Here is a 22,436-nt window from a genome sequence, read left to right on the forward strand (position 1 = left end):
AGGAGCAAACACAGTGTGGGGTGCAGAGAAGAAAAAAAAATAGGAGCAACTCTACCAAACAGGACAAAAGCCTCGGCCTGGCTGGAATGTTTCTGGTTTGGTTTGTAATAAATGACCCAGATCCTCTTCTTGTCCCCAGCAAGCGACGAGAGGACTCGGAGCGATCGATATTTGTGCGTTTAAAGGAGGGAGGCTACAGGCTTCGAGAAAATATTCTCTTCCATCTCTATGTGAGCACGTCCCCCTGCGGAGATGCGAGACTCAACTCTCCCTATGAAATCACCACAGACCGTAAGAGACAACATATTTGCCTTTTGTAAACAAACAGCGCCAGGCTTCCCTGTTTCTGGACTCTGTCCCAGGCTGCCTTGGCCCCGGACTGTGTGTGTGTGTGTGTGTGTGTGTGTGTGAGAGAGAGAGATGGCCACTGCTCTGGGATGCTGGAAGAGGATTCAGCTGCAATTAGCTAGATAATCATACCTCCAAAATCTTTGCCTGAAATGCCCAGATCATTGGCAGAAAAGTAGTTTGAAGCCTAAAATTAGCTTTTCAATTGCCATAGTTCTCTGCTTCATTTTAATAGGTCACACCGTCCCTGTGTCCCAAACTGGAAAATGGAATGAAGGAGAAGGCAAATGAGAATTACACGGGGTGGAAAGCAAATTCAAACTGGCTCTGTTTTCCTTTGTTTGCAACTTTGAGGAGAATAAAGTTCCACTTTGGGAACAAAGTCAGGGTGAGGGATGCCCTCCCAAAGGGTTGCCCCAGGTTAGCCTCAAAGTTTCACAGGACCAGCCCCTCCGTTCTCATCAGTGGAAGAGGGACATTATGTGCCCTTTGCCCCTCCTATCATCTGCAAAGAGAGGGGACACTGTGTTTCAGCATTGGAGGACAGGCATAGCTCCACTCTGTGGGGACACTGGTATCTCCATTCTAGAGAAAGTGTCAGGGCTCACATCTCCACCCTTAAATGCTTTTATGAAATTCTATGACTGGGCCACACTCTTCCAAACTCTTTCTAGAAGCAGCCCTAGGAGAATCTCCTGATGTAGGCAATGAAATTAATTATGTATATATGTATTCCTACCACCCCAATATAATCACAGTTAACATTTTTATCCCAGCTAAATAAAATATGAAAATAATATAAAATTTTTAAAATATTTTAAGCACAAAAAAAGTGTATGTGAAGAGGGATCTAAGAAAGATACTGAAACATAAAAAGTATATTCTATAGTCAGAAGAAATTTCCAGTAGAAACTCAATGGATGATGCACAAAGGTTTGGTTTTGGCCTTCTGGTTTTCCTTGCATGGAAGGCTACATATTCTAATTACGAAACTCAGGAAAAATAAACATTTATTGAGTACCTGCCGTGTGGTAGGCCTGTGGAAAGTACCACTACTAAAGATAAAGAGTGGGAGAGAAGGTATCCAAAATCTACATGTGCTTAGCCTATTTCTCTAGCCTGCAGCCTGGAAGCTGGACCAGAGAAATACATTCTCCTTTTGCAGACTCTCCTCCAGCCCCATCAGTTCCCCTTTGGAGAGTAGTTGGGTGGGATTCTTCATAATGAGATTCTAAGTGACCTTTCCACATCCTTTGGAAAGCAAATGGGAGAACCAAGTGGAATTGAGAATAAGAAAAGGTGACCCATTAAATATCAGAGAACTTTAAAGGAACTGTCCCCAGGAGGCTGAGAGGGCTGGGGTGGCTTAGGCAATGTGAGAAAAAGACACCGGGCCCTCTCAGAGGAAGCAGGCACAGCACAGGCTGGGTGAGACCACAGAGGACATGGCTTTACTATTGTGCAGCTTTCAGAAAGAGACAGACAGAAAAACAACATGGAGCTGATTTATTTCCCTGGGAAATGCCCATTATGCTGGATGTACATGATTACCAACTTGCTCTATAAGTAAAATTGTGAAATTTGGTTCATATCCCAATAGTCAGCTACTAGGAATTATCTTTCCACTTTTTATCAAAAGGTTTGGCATCATGAAGATCCAACATAGGAAGCCCTCAGATCGTAGAAGGAAAAGTTCATAAGACATTTGCGGCTGGCTCTAATTTATTCAGCTTCTTCTGTGGCCCATGTGTCCCCAGTGGAGTCAGGAGAGGGCTGAATGAGGATGGCAAGAACTTCATCCACCACGCCTGAGATCTCCTGGTCTCCCTGGGGGACAGTTCCAGCTCATTGAGCTTCCTGTGTCTCTGTACATCAAACACCGACTGTGGCCTCACAGCCCTCATTCCAACTTGCAATGCCAGTGGTTTAGAAAAACAAACAAATACATTCTCGGAGGCACCCTGGGGTTCACTTCCAGCCACAGATGTCTTTTATTTCATGGTGCTTTTAAGAAGTGGCAGGTGCTGCTAGGAGAAAAACTAAAGCTTTTTCCTCACACTTTTGCTGTAGATATGCCAGGCCAAAAGGAGCTGCTACTGCCTGGGTTATGCCTCTAAATTAGGTTGCTGCCTCCTGACTGTCCCCACTGGGGCAGGTGCAGAAGGCAGGCCCTTAGCCAGATGCCACATGTTGTTCTTCCCTGTTCGCTCAGTAAAGACAAGAAAACCCAAATGCCTGCATTCCTCTGTTCGGGAAGAGTCTTTAAGTTCAGCATTGCTCACAGCTCCTGAGGCAAGCAGAAACTCTCAGGAACGAATTCCACAATTTCCACTTTAGAGAAACTCACTAAGAACTGCTTTGTAATAAGAGGGTTGGGCAGCTCTCCATGTTGCTGGCTCACCCAGTGTTTTCCATTGCTACCCTTTAAGGAGGTTAGACCACTGGAGAAGGGAATGTAAGTGATGGGGTCTTTGCTTTGAGGGGCTCCTGCCAGGGAGGCAGTCACTGGTGGCAAGCCCCCTGCAGAAAGACTTGCACACAGACGCTGGGAAAACTCCAGTTAGGACTAGTCCCTGAGGAGTTAGCAGCCAGCACCTTCTACCCTACAGATTAACCCGAAGAACCCTCAGCCTCACACCACTGCTCAGAGGGATCCAGACTCCTAGATGAAGCCCTGGGAACCACACTGTCCCCTGGCTGTCACTGTGGCTTCATATGCTCACAGACACAGAAACTGAAGAGCACAGACAGGTTCTGACAGTTCTGCTGAGTACCTAATCCAGGCTCTAAGAAGCTCATGCCAAAGCAAAGGAAGCTCTAACCTTGAGTCCTGTTGACCTGCAGCTGGGCTATTATCCCCCCACCCCTGCCTCTCCTTCTCTGGCTCATGTGCATGAGCACAGATGCACAAACATACATGCACACGTATGTACACACAAGTATGTGTAGGCCTGTGGAAAGTACCACTACTAAAGATAACAGGTTCTGAAGCACCCAAATCAAAAACTATCTAGGGCTTGACTATGTCTAAGAGAAGCTCAGGAGCTTGAACAGGTGGTCTGGATTGTTCCCCCTTCCCTTTAATAATTGAAGGGACACAGAACAGAGCATAATAAGAAAGTTTTCTGTCAAGTTTGTTTCTTGCAGGCTTAGTGGAGAGGTCTTTGAGGAAGGATGGAATGGCAGAGTACCTGCAAAGGCTAACAAAGCTCTGTGGCAGGACTCCACCATGCAACAGCGTGGGCAGGTGAAAAAGGCTTTTCCTGATGTGTTGCATGCACTGTAAAGGAAAAGTTGTTCCCGAGACAGCTTCTGCAAACTAAGGACTTTGATCTCACCCAAGTCATAGCTTCTCAATCTCAGGCCATTCAAAATTGCTAAGTGCTATGACTTCCTCCTGGACCTAGAGGGCCGATAAGTCCAGGTGGAGAAAAATGCCTAAAGATGTTCCTTTGCACAACCAAGAGAACTATGCTGTTTGGGATTTTGTTTGTTTTTATTTACAAGGTCAGAATCAGGACTCTGAACACTTCTCTTGAGGGTTGGGGGTACCAACTGCCACCAAGGAGAGACAAGATTCCCTCCAGACTCACAGGACACAATGCCATTTCTCAGTACCTCGGAGGCCTGAGTTAGAGCCGAGCAGTTCTTATAAGATCCTCAATGTAAGACTAGAAGGATCCAGGACACCTCACTGTGGCTGAGCAAATTTTGTCCCCCTCCCAAATCACCAATCCCCTCACTGCAACGTTCTTCCCTCTTAGAATGACTTTTAAATCACCTAGTAAATTCAGTTCTTATGACCATTTTCCAAAAATTTAACAGATTAAATTTTCCAAACTATCTCCCACAAGATGCCTTGAAAAAGAGCAGGATTACATCTTCCATTTATCTGCCAAGGTATGCTAAGTGCCTAGCATGTTCACGCCAAGCCAGTTCCACTCATTATAGAAGAGCAGATGAGGAGGGTGAATCAAAATCCCGTAGGAAGTCAGGAAATCTAAAGTACAGTTCCTTAAATTCCTTTCTTCAGACATCCTACTGAGTTATGGAAATGTGCAGTATATAATAGTTGTTCATTGCACGATAATGGATTTAAATAGTCTCATAATTTGACATCATCACTACCATCGTCATCATCAAATGATGACAAAGGTCACCTACATGACCACGTGGCAATTATTACAGGTTTTATTATTACAAAAAGTAGTGGATTGCTTCACAGATATATTTTCTGCAATATTGCTTTTGGAAACAGTCTGGAAATCTTTCATTTGATGTTTAAAAGTATTTTCTTTCTTTCTTATAACTTTATGGGGTTTTGCGGCTGGGGGGAGGTTGTTTTTTGGTTTTGCTTTGTCTCTGCCCCTATGCCATGTTTGGTTTTTTTTGTTTGTTTGTTTTTAGATAACTCCACTTGGAGGTCAATGTCTTAAATTGTCATTTTATTGTCACCTCCTTTAGATTCTCCCCTAAACATAAAATATTCACTTGAAGAAAAAAACTTAAAAACATATTACTAATCTACTTTGTCAATCCCAAAAGATAACAATTTTAGACTAATAAGCACTATAATGATGAGTCTGATGACTTGGAATATCAGAATTGGCCTAGAATGTTCTGATGCATTTGAAAGTAGCTCTGTGTGCATGACAGGCAAGGTGTTGACATTTCACACTTGCACTGTCCCGGGCACACCATCAATCCACCACAGGTGGTTTAAGTTCAGTCCCCAGCAGTGGCTGGGGGATTGACATTTCATTCTGCTTGAAGTGGCTTCTTCGGCTCCCTCCTACCTTTCACCATTAGCCAAGACAGAGGCAGGGGAACTGTCTCCCCAAGTCCACCAACCCTGACGCTCACCCTGGGACCAATGAGCCCGTGGGGGGCGTGTGCTACAGAAGGCGGCAGAGATGTGACTCCTCCCAGAATGAGCACTCTCGGGAAGCTCGTGCACCTGGCTCTTGAGGGACTCTAGCCTGAGATTCTGGGTTTCCTCCCAGAAACCAGTTGTTAATTCAAGCCAGGCCTCTTATCGTCGTGACATTAAAGACGGTGAGAAGCCAGAAAGGCTTTGCAGTATGACAGGCAACTTTTGAGGTCTGGGAAATGATGCTGTAATTGAAGTATTAGGAGACTGTGAAGACACCATGATTTACAGAATTAGACATCAAGAACCACGTCCTCTGAAGTAACAGTGTAGAAACTGAGAGGTGCACCAGCTTCTCCATCTCCAATGCTGTCCACCACAGAGAATCCACTGAGACCCCACCTGGATCGTGTAGATGTTCAGGTTAAACCAAGGTGCACGCAAGCATTTTTGAGTCATGTGAATCACTTTCTATTCAATTTGTCCTCATCACCATCACCATCGTTCTCACTGCACCATCAGCATTACCTTTACCACCATCGTGGTCATTGTTACTGTCACAATCATTATCATGCTCATAACCATCACCATCATCACAATCACCATCACCCTCATCACCATTATTGTCACCATCATCACCGTCATCATCACTGTGTCACTGTCATCATCACCACTATTACCACCATCACATCATTATCACCATCACCACAATCATCATCACCATCATCACAATCATCACAATCACCATCACCACCATTATTGCCACCATCACCATCATTATCACCATCACTACAATCATCACAATCACCATCATCACCATTATCCTCACCATCATCACCAATATCACCATCATCACCACTATCATCACCATCCTTGTCACCACTATCATCACCATTGCCACCTCCATACTCACTGCCACCATCCTCACCGTCTGATCACCAGTGCCATTTAATGCCATATAGAAGGAGTCTCCCCAGGCTGCACTTTTCTCCTAGGCTCCTCCTTCTGTAGATGACTCCCAGACAAATCCCAACTGGAGCTCACAAAGTAACTGGTTGGTTGCAGGATGAAAAAGTGATTTGAAACCTCTCAAAAGTTGACTCCCTTCTTGAGATTCTTCCCAAAAGATAGCCTCTAGGTACGATGAAGTAAGAACTTCAGCTCTTGGAACTAATAAGAAAGTGCAGTGGAAATTACTCTGGTGTGTCTGATTTAAAAAAAAAAAAAAAAAAAGTCTTGACATTGCTCAGGGAACAATGACAAGACCAAAAAAAAAAAAAACCTATTCACCACTTTAGTGCAAGTAAATGAGGAGAAAACTCCATCTACACAACTTCTGAAACTTCAATAGAAACTTCTTAGAGAAAGCATCTAATATCTATTCATGTCACTACAAGTATGTAAATGTTGGAATCACTGGGCTCTTTTATATATATTTAATGTGCAAAGCAGTTAACCATTTCTCTCATACAAAATAACCTAGACTTATATACAGAATTTTCTAGAGAAAGAAAAAAAAAACAGTGTAAGGCTTCTCTTGTTCTTGCTGGTTCTCCAAATAACTATCAGGATGTGGTATAACGTATGAAGGTGGATGTGTGTCAAGAGGGCCCTGGAAGGATAAGAACCCAGAACCTTGAGGCTCGTCATTTCTATGCCTAGAAAAGTCCCTACCCCATAGAGGCCTCCATAATAAGAGGCACTCGAGAGACACTGAGGCGCTCTGAGCTACACCCCACCCTGACACATGCCACCTCGTTTAATCCCCGTGGCCCGGGAGCGAGGTGATATGACTCTCCCCATGGCAAGAGGAAGTAACCACGTTGTAGAATGTAATTCACTTTTCCAAGTTTACATAGCTCACCACCTGTTTCTACATGTCCCCAAAGCTAAGCACATTCTCACAATTTTTTAATGGCTGGAAAAAGTGGAAGGAATAATATGGCCATCCCCTGGTAACCATGGGGGATTGGTTCCAGGACCCCCACTCCATGGGTACCAAAATCTGTGGATGCTCAAGTTCCTTATATCAAATGATGTTGTGTTTGTGTCTAATTTTTGTACAACCTCATGTCAGCTCTAAATCATCACTAGATTACTGACCCCTCCTAATGCAGTGCTCGTGGTTTGTAAATGGCAGTTACACTGTGTTGCTCAGGGAACAATGACAAGAGAAAATGCTTGTGCCTGTTCAGTACAGTCAGGATTTTTTTTCCAGATTTTTTTGAACCTTGGTTGAATCCAGAGATGTAGAACCCGTGGATATGGAGGGTCAACAGTATTTCATGATGTGAAAGTCAGATGTTATAATTATATGTTCAAATTTCAGTGCCCATAAATCAAATGTTGGGAAACACAGCCATGCTCATTCATGGCGTGTGATCCAAGGCTGCCTGCACTTTATGCACCTTAGTAGCAGAGTTGGGTGGTGGTGGCAGAGACAGAATAGTGTTAGTCTCTGAGATGTTTGCTGTCTGCCCTTACAGGACAGTGGCTGACCCTTGCTAGCAGCATTGCTCTGAAGCCCATCTCTTTTTGTTGTTGCTGTTCTTTTTAGATACACATGACAGTAGAGTGATTTTTTTTTTTTTTTGGAGGGGAGAGTACTCGGGTTTGAACTCAGGGGCACTCAACCACTGAGTTACATCCCCAGCCTTATTTTGTACTTTATTTAGAGACCTGGTCTTACTGGATTGCTTAGTACCTCATTTCTGCTGAGACTGTCTTTAAACACTCAATTCTCCTGCCTCAGCCTCCTGAGCTGCTGACATTACAGGCATGTGCCACCGAGCCCAGCCAGTAGAGTGTATTTTGACATATTATACACACATAAAGTATAACTTATTCTAATTAGGATCCCATTTTTGTGGTTGAACATGATATGGAATTATACTAGTTGTGTATTCATCTATGATCACAGGAAATTTATGTCTGATTCATGCTACTGTCTTTCCTATTCCCATCCCCCCTACCTTCCTTTCATTCCTCTTTGTCTAATCCAATGAACTTCTATTCTTCCCTTCCCTCACCCCTTATTGTGTGTTAGCATCCATATATAAGAAAGAATGTTCAGCCTTTGGTTTTAGGGGATTAGCTTATTTCACTTAGCATGACAGTCTCCAGTTCCATCCATTTACCAGCAAATGCCATAATTTCATTCCTCTTTATGGCTGAGTAATATTCCATTGTGTATATGCACCATATTTTCTTTATCCATTCATCAGTTGAAGGGCACCTAAGTTGATTCCCTAGTTTAGCTATTGTGAGTTGAGCTGCTATAAACATTGATGTGGCTGCATCATTGTAGTATGCTGATTTTAAGCCCCTTGAGTGTATACCAAAAAAGTGGGATAACTGGGTCAAATGGTCATTCCATTCCAAGTTTTCTGAGAAATCTCCGTACTGTGAAGCCCATCTCTTTACCATGTCCCCACCATCAGCTTCTGTTACTTCTAAAACCTGCCTCTTGGACTCAATCTCTGCCAAGACCCTTGGATGCAGCCTGCCATGCTTCCCTCTCAGCCCACAGAGCCCTCATGTCTCTGGGTGGCTGTGCCTGCCACCTCTCACCACCACCTCTTCTTTCCTAGTGAACAGCAGCAAACACATCGTCAGGAAGTTCCGCGGGCACCTGCGCACCAAGATAGAGTCTGGGGAAGGCACAGTCCCTGTCCGGGGCCCCAGTGCAGTCCAGACGTGGGACGGCATCCTTCTAGGGGAGCAGCTGGTCACCATGTCCTGCACGGACAAGATCGCCAGGTAAGAGCCCGCCTGGCCATCCTCTTCCAAAAGTCAGATTGTGGTCCCCAGTGGGGACAGCAAAACAGCAGGCCCTGACCCACATCCCTGTCCTGAGGGAGCTCAGAGAAACACGGTTCCTGCCACGGGGGACCTAGAGCCCAGCGCCTGTCTTCCACGGGCAACTCACATCCTCACACTTTTTATTGCATGTGCTTGAAGTAAAGCTGCCTAGAGAGAGCAAGCACCTGGCTTCAGACAAACACCACCCCTGGCTTGGGCCTGCCATTCCTGAATAGTCTAGTCATTGTTCAAATGGGCCACACAATCGCCTGGCACACAACGGGCGCTTGCTCCTCCAGCCTCTTGCTTTTCACTAAAGCCTGACAATCAGCCAGGGAAGGATGTGGACTTTCAGCTGCAAGAGAAGCCACTCCCCCTGGACCCAGAGATATATTCATTCTAGAAGTTTCAAAGCCCCCAAATGCTAGTCTCAGAGAGGGAGAAACCGCAGGGTGAACAGGAGGAGGAGGAATTTGCAGAAAGGGCATCTCATCTCCCTCACAGAGAGCCTGCTAGTTAGTGACAGGCCCCAAGCCAGGCAGGCACGGCCCTGCTCTCCCCACACCTTGTTCTGATGCCCAAGATCTGTTTCTCCACGCTCCCACCCCCAACTTCAGTTCTGACACCCCGCGGATGCTGTCCCCACTACAGGATCGTTTCTGTGACTTTGGTTTAGAAAGTAGTCACAGGGTGGGGAAGAGGCACAGGAGCTGGAGTCTGCCTAAAAGAGCCGTGACCCCATCCAAAGCCATTCCTGAGGACAGTAATGACAAGTGGTCATGGAACACCCAGGCCAAGAGTGAATCCAAAGGCCTCTTGGATACTTGGATAAATATACTGACCTATAGTTTATAACCCAAGGAAAACAGGATTGCATGCAAATATGGTCTCTAAGCAAAGGCGCAACCCCCAAATGCTAACTGCCTGAAGACCCACTGCGTGGACATGTTTGAAACTACTCAGGAGGTGAGAAGGCTGGTCTCACAGAACACAGGAGGAAAGAGGCTGGGGGAGGAGACAGGGAAAATGAAGCCCAAGGAAAACCAAGCCCACTATCTTAGCAAGGACCATGAGGTCCTCAGCTGCCCATCACCACTGCAGGATCTGGGAATGGAAGGGGAGCATGGGTCATCCCTCACAATCCCCAGTCCAGTGCAGCCATCCCAGGTGTTCCCCAACAGAGAGATGCCCCAGAGCATCCTGGGAGCTCGACTGACCGAATGAGGCTCTTCACCTACTAAAAACTAAAGAGCTGATGTACTCACTCTGGAGAATAGAGCAAAAGCCGGAGGGTTAGAGAGATTAAGTTCCACTTGCAATCACAGGTGGGGACATCAGGCAATGTGAGAAAGCACAGAGCCAAGGAAAGAAGTAGCATTGCCAGTCCCGGAGGACAGGGGAGACCCCAGGGCTTCCTCTTTCTACCCCTGCCTTCAGCTCTACCATAGACCACCATCTTAGTGGCCTCTTGGAGGCTTTCTGAGGCTACAGGGCAGATGAAACATCAGCCCCAAAGAACTGTGATTCCAAATTCTCGTGGGAAATTACCGAATGGCTACAGGAAAAATAGTGCCATTTACTTCCCTGGCTTTGATTGCTCCTGGCTCGGCAGAGCAAGAAGACAGCCTAATGACAATAAATCAAAGCACTGATTTCTGTATCAAAGGGAACAGCCCGTAGTCGTCAAATAGCTCATCTTTCAGAAGAAAATGTATTCCTCCTTTGTAATGTTTTCATCTATTCATGGAGAGAAAGAAAAAAAAGCAGCAATTTTCACTTTAACAGAAATTCTCTTGTGCCCTAAGATAGCATTGGGTTTCTAAATTAACTCTCTGACTCCCCAGAAAAATGAAGTAAATTAATGCTAGAGAAATGAAATGAACTTTTGTTGTCTCTGGGATCTTAAACATCAATAGACAGTAAATTAAACAGGGGCTACAAAACCCGAGCTTTATTTGCTGGTGGTGGGGCTATCCATGGTAGTATAGACCCTCAAAGTCAGGTTTTTCTTTTTTTAATAAAAATCTCTTGAAAAATGAAAGTCCACACTGCACCACCCTCCGGGGGTTTTCAAGCAGTGTCCTGCCTGGGGAAAGATTCTAGACTGATTCTGGAAGAGAGTACAAGTCTGGGACATCCTGATGTCCCCAGTCTGGCCGGCTGAGGGGAGACCTCCCCCGAATCCCCCAGGGTTAATCCACACCTACCCCATGGGGTGGGGTTCAGTAGCTGCCTGGTCTCTTCCAACTCACTTAGACCTTCATCCCAAATCTAGGTAGTGGAAGCAGGACAGAGGGCACAAAGGAGGGGGGAAGAGGTGCCCACAGACCTTGAAGATGCCCCTCACCCGCTTGCTCCCTCCCCAGAGCCCACTCATCCACCTGCCTACTTCTATGCTTTGCTTTGTCTTCTGCCTGGCCGGAGTACTTTCTCTATTCGCCATCATTTCTCTTCTCTCTCTGTCTCTCTCTCTCTCCCTGCCTCTCCCTCTCTCTGTCCCTGTCTCTCTCTCTCTCCCTCACTCTTTCTCTCTCCCTCCCTCCTCTCTCTTTGTTCCTCCTCCTCTCTCTCTCTCTCTCTCCCCTCGCTCCTCTGTCTCCCTCCCTCCCTCCTTCTCCATCCCTCATCTTCCTCCCTGGCTGAGCCCATCTCCTCTCTGCTCCACTCACACTCTACTACTGGATCCTCCTGAGACTCTCCTACTGCCTCCCTGCCTCTTCCCCACTCAGGCCACTCTCTTTCCCTGCCCAGATGCAACATCCCTCTCCTCAGGTCCCACCCCCATCACCATGTCCTGTCTCCTGCACTGAAATTGCAGGAATTTGTTTTCCAAAGCGTTTGCTTCTGTGCTGAGCTGTGACCTTCAAGGGATGGTTCGAATGCCACTTGATTTGCATGGTATCTGTCACAGTGAGATGCACACGATGGCCCCCAATAAACAGTATTTGTTGGTAATGATGATGAAGACAGGGCAATGGTGACCATGACAATGACAGAAATAATGCCACCCACTCCTAACAGTCTGGTCTGGTTCATGCCAGAGTGATTGGCATCAGAACACATCCTTTGGCGTGGACTTACTTGTGCTCCCGCCATAGTCAGAACCTGAGCAAAAGACAAGGATGTGAACGCTAAGGCATGAGCTATTTTGAACAGAGGCACATTTGCCATTTTTGAGTGGGAACATATGTTATGCTAATGATTCAAGACCATAAGCATCTGTAACATGCATTATTTGTACAAAGGCTTTGCAAAGAGCCCATCTGATAATGGATGTGCTCATCTGCTTTCTGTCCTGTACAAAAACAAAAATTCAACCTCAGGCTTAAATAATGTTCAAAAATAAAGGACCTTCATACACAAATACAGAGGAAGCCTTCTAACTCAATGAATTAATAATAGCACTAGATGCTCTTTGGAGAGTGAGGCTCTGAGGACACAAAGACACAGGAGTCACAGTCTATGGAACAGCGGGGGAGGTACACTGGCTCTAAAGACCACACACAGTATATGATGACTGAGCCTGGAACAGAGGCATCCTAGAACCAGCTAGGCCTGAGAGGGGATTACTGAATCTCCAGGCAATTTTGAAACTGCAGTCATTATTAAAAATGATATTACATAAATTTACAACTAACTGATTATACTAAAACAAAAGTAATAAATCCTCAAAACTCACCTGGCCTAATTATCTTACTATTATTTATGCCCTTGAAATTATTTACTCCTATTATATCTGTATGGGGAAACACAAATAAGCAATGTGCTTCTCTTCTGCCCAAACTCTTTCCCTCTTCCCAAATCTGCACTCAGCACCCTTGCAATGGTGGCTTGGAATTGTCCACAGCTGCATTATTTACACTGTGGAAATTAGCAAAGGCTACAACTTTATTTTTTTATGTATATATTTTTAGTTTATTTTGTTATTTAGTTTTTTACGTGGTGCTGGGGATCAAAACCAGTGCCTCACACGTGCTAGGCAAGCGCTTTGCCACTGAGCCACAGCCCCAGCCCTATTATTTATTTGTTTGTTTGTTTGTTTATTTTGAGAGCCAATCTTTATCAGCATACCACTGATAACACTGCATGTCAGTTTGGTGAGAGACAGGACGTGTACTCAGAGCCTAGAAATAATGTATTTGAGGCTGTGTGTTGTTAGTGTGTTATCTGTCCTCAGAGGCCTCATTCCCTCTTAGAATTCAATCCTCCTGTCTAAGTTTCCTGTGGGCAGGGAGCCTGTCTTATTTTACATGACATATTCCATAGCTGGCATAGTTGGTGCCTGCATAAATTAGGCACCATGAGTATTTATGGGAGAAACATACAGGTGGCTGAAAAGGAAGATGAGAGAATGGATCCATGAGAGACCGAGTCCCACACAGGCAGTAGGGTGTTGGCGCCCTCTCCAGCCGGTGCCTAAACTGCTTTGCTGAGCCGAAAGGGAGCTTGTCATGGTCAGCAGTACCATACTAATACACAGTATTAGTACATAATAATACATGAATAAAATTGTAATTTTAATTAAGATAGGATAAGTACAACAATACCTGTGTTGGCCCTTGACACTGACTGCACCAGCCCTCAGAACCAGCCCATCCTTTAGCGGGTGAAGAGGGCTGAAAGCCACGTGGGGAGGGTGTTCTAGTCACCACAGGGGGTCCAAGGCCGAGGGAAGGGCTGTTTCTGACTCTGAGAGCCTTTCTGTCTGGTCAAGTCATGCACACTGGACTCTTGACACCCCTCTCATGGTACAAAGGCATACATGGGGTCAGTCATCAGCAAATATTGACTGATGAATGAATGAGACTTATTCCTCCATCAGAACAGCCCAGACACATGAGAGAGTGCAATGGGGAGCTAAAATTTAAAACATTTAACTTCCCACCAAGGCTGAACTGCTATTTGTGCTGCCCAGAGACTTTTTAGCAACGTATCTGTAAGCGACTAAACTTACTATTTTCTTTCCAAGAAAATAAGAGTCTGATCCCAAACGATGCTGAAACCCAGTCTCATATATTTAGTAAGCTAGAAATTTCTTGTATTTTGTCTTATTGATTAATTAATTAATTTGTTTGTTTATTCATTTATTTTTTGGTACCAGGAACTGAACTCAGAGGCACTTAACCACTGAGCCACATCCCTAGACCTTATTTTTTTTTTTTTTGAGACAGGGTCTTGCTAAGTTTCTAAGACTGGCCTTGAACTTATGACCTTCTTGCCTCAGCCTCCCAAGTCACTGGGATTACAGGTATGCACCATGGTCCCAGTTAGTAATTTAGAAATGTCTATATTAATAGGTGCAGTTTTGCGGGAGAAGCCATGAAAGAAATAATCCCCTGACTTTTTTATCTAAATTTCATGACTTTCATGTTACAACATGAAAGAAAGAAGAAAACAAATGAGCCAGGTGCAGTGCCACATACCTGTTATCCCAGCAACTTGGGAGGCTAAGGCAGGAGGATCATGAATTCAAGGCCAGCCTCAGCAAAATTGAGGCACTAAGCAACTCAGTGAGACCCTGTCTCTAAATAAAATACAAAATAGGGCTGGGGATGTGGCTCAGCGGTCAAGTGCCCCTGAGTTCAATCCCTGGTATCAAAAAAAAAAAAAAGAAGAAGAAGAAGAAGAAGAAAACAAATAAATAAAATTGTAATTAAGGTAGGATAAGTACATTCACTACACACATCTGTGGTTCTCTTTGCAAATTCCTTTCAATATCAATGAAAAATGAGTTGGAGCCTGCTGGTTTCCACAGATCTAAATAAACAACACAGCTAGTTATTTCCCACCTACACAACAAAACGTAAAGCACAGGTGTCACCTTTTTAGGGTGATACAGAGGTAATAATATGCTTAAGTGACCACAGGCACCCTTCTGAATATGGAGCTTCATGAATAACACTTGATTTCATTTTACAAAGTCAATGGTAAAAACAGTCTTCAGGAAAGTACGAACACATGTAATAGAAAGCTTCACATTTTTCAGGGGTTTATAACATGCCATAAAACATCACAAAGGAAACCTCTCTCCCATCTCCGTACATATCATCTCATGTTCCAAAGTGTGCCTTCCTCTGTCCTCTGTGTAACTTTGGACTTTCTCTAGAACTCCTGTCTGCAGGAGGCCCCTGTGAAGAGAGTTAGTGTCAAGGGAAAGTGACAAGGGCTCTCACTGGTGCCACCGGACAATCCCAAGGCCCTGTCTAGGGACAAGACCCTCCCTGGGAGCAGATCAATGCTTCATGACCGAAGTCTTGACTCTTTTATGAGACCTTAACTTCCCTAGGAATCATTTAATGAAAACATTTCTCCCCATCATGAGAGAAGCAGCCCACATGCTGGGGTGGCTGGGGTGAAGGCCCTTGCCCAGGTCCTCTACCCAGGTGCAGTTTTCCTCACCGTTCATAAAGCTCCTGGAGCTGTCACCAAGCCACATTCTCCTTGCTCCACTGGAAACACTGGCCTGGTCGCTAAGGGATCCGTAATTAAGCTGCAGCTGGACACCTCAGTCTGTTCACAGGGCGGAGCCTCCGTCCCACCTCGGCACCATGACAGCCCTGGTCCTTCATCAGGTGCTCATTGGCTCCAGAGGAGAAAGAACTGCCTTCACCTGGTAAGAATCTTCTCTTCACCAGGCACGGTGGCACACACCTGTGATCCCAGCAGCTCGGGAGGCTGAGACAGGAAGATCTCAAGTTCAAAACCCACCTCAGCAACTTAGCGAGGCCCTAAGCAATTTCTCAAGACCCCGTCTCTAAATAAGATATTAATAAGGCTAGGGATGTGGCTCTGTGGTTAAGCACCCCTGGGTTCAATCCCTGGTACTAAAAAAGAAAACTTCTCTTCTTTAGTCCTCTGTGTACCCCTCACCTTCCCCAAACACTCCCCCTGCCAGTGCTCCTAGGAGACAGGGACCACCGTTCACACCTCCAGACTGGGTGTTTGCACACTGAGCTGATAACCGTGTAACCACTTTGAGTTATAAAGGGTCTCAAAGAGCCCACGGGTGCTGCCACGTCACTGTGACCAGCAGGAAGCAGTGGGCGGAAGTGAACCTGCACAACTTGATTGGCAATTTGGGAACAGGAAAGGTTTTCTAAGACAAGAACCTGGAGGTCTGGAGCCTTCTTCCCTCGTGAGGCTCAGAGGTCCCTAAGGAGGGGCAAGCTTCCCTGATCCCTGAGGCTGATCAGAAGAGGCCTATAAAGAATGCGAGAAGTTCCTCCCCACAGAGGAGAGGACGTGAAAGACTGGGACAGGCTGCTACACTTGATGTGCCCACATCACAGCCAACATAACTCGTGACAATGACACTGAGGACAGTGGACATCACAGAGCTTGGAGGATAGAGCTTTTGGTGGCTGGGGATGGGGTGGGGGTGCAGCGCCCAGATCCAGGGCACCATCAGCACAAGAGGGCCCAGGTCTGTACAGGGTTTGAATTTTCTTTAAATGGACCTGGTGGTATTTAAGGTGACACTTGAGTGTGAGCAGAGCAGATGTTGATCAATGTCATTATTGTTAACCTCACTTCCCTGACATGGGAACACAGGCTCAGAAACACACATGCGAATGGCCTGGGTGGGCTGCGCTCTTCGGCAATGAGCTGGGAGCTTCAGGTTTCTAACATTTCTCAAGCCCCTGGTCCCCTGCACACATGGGTCCCCAAGTTGTCACACAGACTAATCACAAGCAAGCTCCGTGGAAACTAATACAGAGCTGGGCGTCTGCTTTCTTGAAGGCTCCATTAAAAACACAGTCCCCTTTCTGAGGCACGCAGGCGTGTCCCTGTCCGGCCTAAGTGAGGTCACCCCGTCCTTCAAAAGCAGTATACTGGTTGGAGGCCTTCTGCCTGAGGGACACCTAGAGCTGAAAGCCCAGAAGTGGGCAGATCAGAAGCAGCAGAGTACACAGGAGAGGGAGAGAGCTCTTGGCTTTCCCCTGGGTGGGAGGCAAGACGGCCCTAAAGTCTGCAGAGGAGAGGTGTAGCCTGATTATTTTTCCTTCAAAAATAATTTTAAGCCACCTGTAATCCCAGTGGCTCGGGAGGCTGAGGCAGGAGGATCACAAGTTCAAAGCCAGCCTCAGCAAAAGCGAGGTGCTAAACAACTCAGTGAGACCCCGTCTCTAATTACAAAATAGGGCTGAGGATGTGGCTCAGTGGTTGAGGGCCCCTAAGTTCAATCCCTAGTACCAAAATAATAATAATGATAATAATTTTGATATTGAACATAGCATGAAACAAAATCAGTTCCTTTGGTCTCAAGCAGAGTCATCAAAATTACCAAGAAAATTCATGGGCCCTGAAAGTCCTTTGAAAGCGAAATTTCCTTTCTAGATATTTTAGTTGAAATCTTGGAAAGAAAAAAACTACTTTAAAGATTAAAAAAAAAAAAACTAGTTCAAATGCACCAAATGGGGAGAATTACCCACACACTCCTCCCACCCTCATGAGCAAACTGACTTTGCACAAAAAACAAAACTAAGCCTCTGTGGCCACAGACCATCCTAAATGCATCGGCAACCCTGGGTGTTAGGATACACCAGGGATGAGCACCAGGAAAGCCTGCTCCAGGGCACTGACTAAGCCTTTGTGGACAAGTCCAGAGAACTGTGAGGGGGGTACACCTAATAAAATGCCCCCAGACAAAAGAAAATCAGGACAATCAATCCAGAAAGTATCAAGAAATAACCTGTCACCACCCAACATCAAGCAGTTACACTTTTTTCTCAGCAGCACATGGATCCTTCTCAAAAATAGATCATATATTATGTCACAGGGAAACTCGTATTAGACAATATAAAGGAGTAGAGATAATACCATGCATCCTATCTGATCATAATGGAATGGAACTGAAAATCAACGATAAAAGAAGGAAGGGAAAAGAATACATCACTTGGAGAATGAACAATAGGTTACTGAATGATCAATGGGTTATAGAAGACATCAAGGAAGAAATTAAAAAATTCTTAGAGATTAATGAAAACACAGACACAACATATCGGAATCTATGGGACACATTGAAAGCAGTTCTAAGAGGGAAATTCATTGCTTGGAGTTCATTCCTTAAAAAAAGAAAAAACCAACAAATAAATGATCTCATACTTCATCTCAAAATCCTAGAAAAAGAAGAGCAAAACAACAGCAAAAGAAGTAGAAGGCAAGAAATAATGAAAATCAGAGCTGAAATTAATGAAATCGAAACAAAAGAAACAATTGAAAAAATTGACAAAACTAAAAGTTGGTTCTTTGAAAAAATAAACAAAATCGACAGACCCTTAGCCATGCTAGCGAAGAGAAGAAGAGAGAGAACTCAAATTACTAACATACGGGATGAAAGAGGCAATATCACAACAGACACTTCAAAAATACAGAAGATAATCAAAAATTATTTTGAATCCTTATACTCCAATAAATTAGAAGATAGTGAAGGCATAGATAAATTTCTTAAGTCATATGATCTGCCCAGATTGAGTCAGGAGGATATAGACAACCTAAACAGACCAATATCAATTGAGGAAATAGAAGAAACCATCAAAAGACTACCAACTAAGAAAAGCCCAGGACCGGATGGGTATACAGCAGAGTTTTACAAAACCTTTAAAGAGGAACTAATACCAATACTTTTCAAGCTACTTCGGGAAATAGAAAAAGAGGGAGAACTTCCAAATTCATTCTACGAGGCCAACATCACCCTGATTCCTAAACCAGACAAAGACACTTCAAAGAAAGAAAACTACAGACCAATATCTCTAATGAACCTAGATGCAAAAATCCTCAATAAAATTCTGGCCACTCGGATACAAAAACTTATCAAAAAAATTGTGCACCATGATCAAGTAGGATTCATCCCTGGGATGCAAGGCTGGTTCAATATACGGAAATCAATAAATGTTATTCACCACATCAATAGACTTAAAAATAAGAATCATATGATCATCTCGATAGATGCGGAAAAAGCATTCGACAAAGTACAGCATCCCTTTATGTTCAAAACTCTAGAAAAACTAGGGATAACAGGAACATACCTCAATATTGTAAAAGCAATCTATGCTAAGCCTCAGGCTAGCATCATTCTCAATGGAGAAAAATTGAAGGCATTCCCTCTAAAATCTGGAACAAGACAGGGATGCCCTCTCTCACCACTTCTGTTCAACATAGTTCTCGAAACACTGGCCAGAGCAATTAGACAGACGAAAGAAATTAAAGGCATCAAAATAGGAAAAGAAGAACTTAAATTATCACTATTTGCAGATGACATGATTCTATACCTAGCAGACCCAAAAGGGTCTACAAAGAAACTATTAGAGCTAATAAATGAATTCAGCAAAGTGGCAGGATATAAAATCAACACGCATAAATCAAAGGCATTCCTGTATATCAGCGACAAATCCTCTGAAATGGAAATGAGGACAACCACTCCATTCACAATATCTTCAAAAAAAATAAAATACTTGGGAATCAACCTAACAAAAGAGGTGAAAGACTTATACAATGAAAACTACAGAACCCTAAAGAGAGAAATAGAAGAAGATCTTAGAAGATGGAAAAATATACCCTGTTCATGGATAGGCAGAACTAACATCATCAAAATGGCGATATTACCAAAAGTTCTCTATAGGTTTAATGCAATGCCAATCAAAATCCCAACGGCATTTCTTGTAGAAATAGAGAAAGCAATCATGAAATTCATATGGAAAAACAAAAGACCCAGAATAGCAAAAACAATGCTAAGCAGGAAGTGTGAATCAGGCGGTATAGCGATACCAGACTTCAAACTATACTACAGAGCAATAGTAACAAAAACAGCATGGTACTGGTACCAAAACAGGCGGGTGGACCAATGGTACAGAATAGAGGACACAGAAACCAATCCACAAAACTACAACTACCTTATATTTGATAAAGGGGCTAAAAGCATGCAATGGAGGAAGGATAGCATCTTCAACAAATGGTGCTGGGAAAACTGGAAATCCATATGCAACAAAATGAAACTGAATCCCTTTCTCTCGCCATGCACAAAAGTGAATTCAAAATGGATCAAGGAGCTTGATATCAAATCAGAGACATGCCCTCTGATAGAAGAAAAAGTTGGCTACGATCTACATACTGTGGGGTCGGGCTCCAAATTCCTCAATAGGACACCCATAGCACAAAAGTTAATAACTAGAATCAACAAATGGGACTTACTCAAACTAAAAAGTTTTTTCTCAGCAAAAGATACAATAAGAGAGGTAAATAGAGAGCCTACATCCTGGGAACAAATCTTTACTCCTCACACTTCAGATAGAGCCCTAATATCCAGAGTATACAAAGAACTCAAAAAATTAGACAATAAGAGAACAAACAACCCAATCAACAAATGGGCCAAGGACCTGAACAGACACTTCTCAGAGGAGGACATACAATCAATCAACAAGTACATGAAAAAATGCTCACCATCTCTAGCAGTCAGAGAAATGCAAATCAAAACCACCCTAAGATACCATCTCACTCCAGTTAGATTGGCAGCCATTATGAAGTCAAACAACAACAAGTGCTGGCGAGGATGTGGGGAAAAGGGTACACTTGTACATTGCTGGTGAGACTGCAAATTGGTGCAGCCAATTTGGAAAGCAGTATGGAGATTTCTTGGAAAGCTGGGAATGGAACCACCATTTGACCCAGCTATTCCCCTTCTCGGTCTATTCCCTAAAGACCTAAAAAGAGCATGCTACAGGGACACTGCTGCATCGATGTTCATAGCAGCACAATTCACAATAGCTAGACTGTGGAACCAACCTAGATGCCCTTCAATGGATGAATGGATAAAAAAAATGTGGCATTTATACACAATGGAGTATTACTCTGCTTTAAAAAATGACAAAATCATAGAATTTACAGGGAAATGGATGGCATTAGAGCAGATTATGCTAAGTGAAGCTAGCCAATCGCTAAAAAACAAATGCCAAATGTCTTCTTTGATATAAGGAGAGTAACTAAGAACAGAGTAGGGTCGAAGAGCATGAGAAGAAGATTAACATTAAACAGGGATGAGAGGTGGGAGGGAAAGGGAGAGAGAAGGGAAAATGCATGGAAATGGAAGGAGACCCTCAGAGTTATACAAAAGTACATACAAGAGGAAGTGAGGGGAAGGGGAAAAATAATATAAGGGGGACAAACGAATGTCAGTAGAGGGAGCAGAGAGAGAAGAGGGGAGGGGAGGGGAGGGGAGGGGAGGGGGGATAGTAGAGGACAGGAAAGGCAGCAGAATACAACAGACACTAGTATGGCAATATGTAAATCAATGGATGTGTAACTGATGCGATTCTGCAATCTGTATATGGGGTAAAAATGGGAGCTCATAACCCACTTGAATCAAATTGTGAAATATGATATATCAAGAACTATGTAATGTTTTGAACAGCCAACAATAAAAAATTAAAAAAAAAAAGAAATAACCTGTCATACTGCTGAAAAGACAGTGCAGACTAAATGAGATCTTATATCTGAAGGTTTTCTTCATTAAAAAGACACCAAAAAAAAAAAAGAAGAAGAAATAGCAGCTAATATCCCAACGGTCACAGAAAACAGCAGTCAACTATTGCTATGTCCCACTAACCTTTTTTTACTGACATTTTTTCCCTGTTGGGGTGTCCATATTCCAAGCCATTGCTTACCACCACAACCATGGCTCTTTTAAAAAATAACGAGCACTTCAATGCACATGTGACAGGATGCCTAATAGTCACGCCGTCAGCTAGATGGCTCCCCTTCGTGGGATGTCCGGGGTGTTTCCAGAGGATTCTGCTGTGAGAACTGTTTCCAAAAATAACCTTTGTAGGAAAGCTTTTCTCCAAATCTCAGAGTTCACACTTGGAACGTACTCCTCAGAGTGGAGTTACCAGGGAACCCACCCCCGACAGAGGGTGAACAATAGGTTCTCAGAAACAGGGGACATGATGGCATGGCCTCATATAGAGAGAGCTGGACGGTGCCCCCAAAAGAGAGGTCCAGGCCCCGTGAGTGCAGCCTCACGAGGCAGGACTAAGTGAAGGAGGGCAGGCGGAGGTGCCTATCCTACCAGAGCCTCCAAGTGTGACTACATGTATCCTCCTAAGAGGGAGGCAGAGGAGGTCTGGGGACACACACCCAGAGGAGAAGGCCACTTGAGAGCAGAGGCAGAGATCACCAGCACACAAGCCAAGGAACGCCATGGATCACCGCAGCCGCCCACAGCTGAAAAAGGTGAAGGAGGGTCCCCCCATCTGGCCGAGTCTCCAGAGGAAGCAAGTCCCTGCTGACACCTCGACTTCAGGATTTGGACCTCCAGAACCGTGAGAGATGCAGTCCCATTGTTTCAAGTCACTCTGTTTTGGGTTATGTGCTACAAGTCTTAGGAAACGAATACAGCAAGGTAAGAGGAACTACTCATTTA

General features: G+C 44.3%; 1 protein-coding gene across 1 annotated transcript in view; it reads left to right on the plus strand.

Annotated features, from left to right (window-relative positions):
- The window catches only part of Adarb2 (adenosine deaminase RNA specific B2 (inactive)), a 489,843-nt gene that overhangs the window by 441,105 nt on the left and 26,302 nt on the right, over window positions 1-22,436 (plus strand). Inside the window, exons 6-7 of the mRNA XM_046432149.2 lie at window positions 140-291; window positions 8,809-8,977. Coding sequence (XP_046288105.1) covers window positions 140-291; window positions 8,809-8,977 — 321 coding nt within the window. The remainder of the gene's footprint in view (window positions 1-139; window positions 292-8,808; window positions 8,978-22,436) is intronic.

Source organism: Marmota monax, unplaced genomic scaffold, assembly GCF_021218885.2.
Source record: "Marmota monax isolate L192 unplaced genomic scaffold, Marmota_monax_Labrador192_F-V1.1 WCK01_AAM20220418_F8-fsc00071, whole genome shotgun sequence".
NCBI classification, from domain to species: Eukaryota; Metazoa; Chordata; class Mammalia; order Rodentia; family Sciuridae; genus Marmota; species Marmota monax.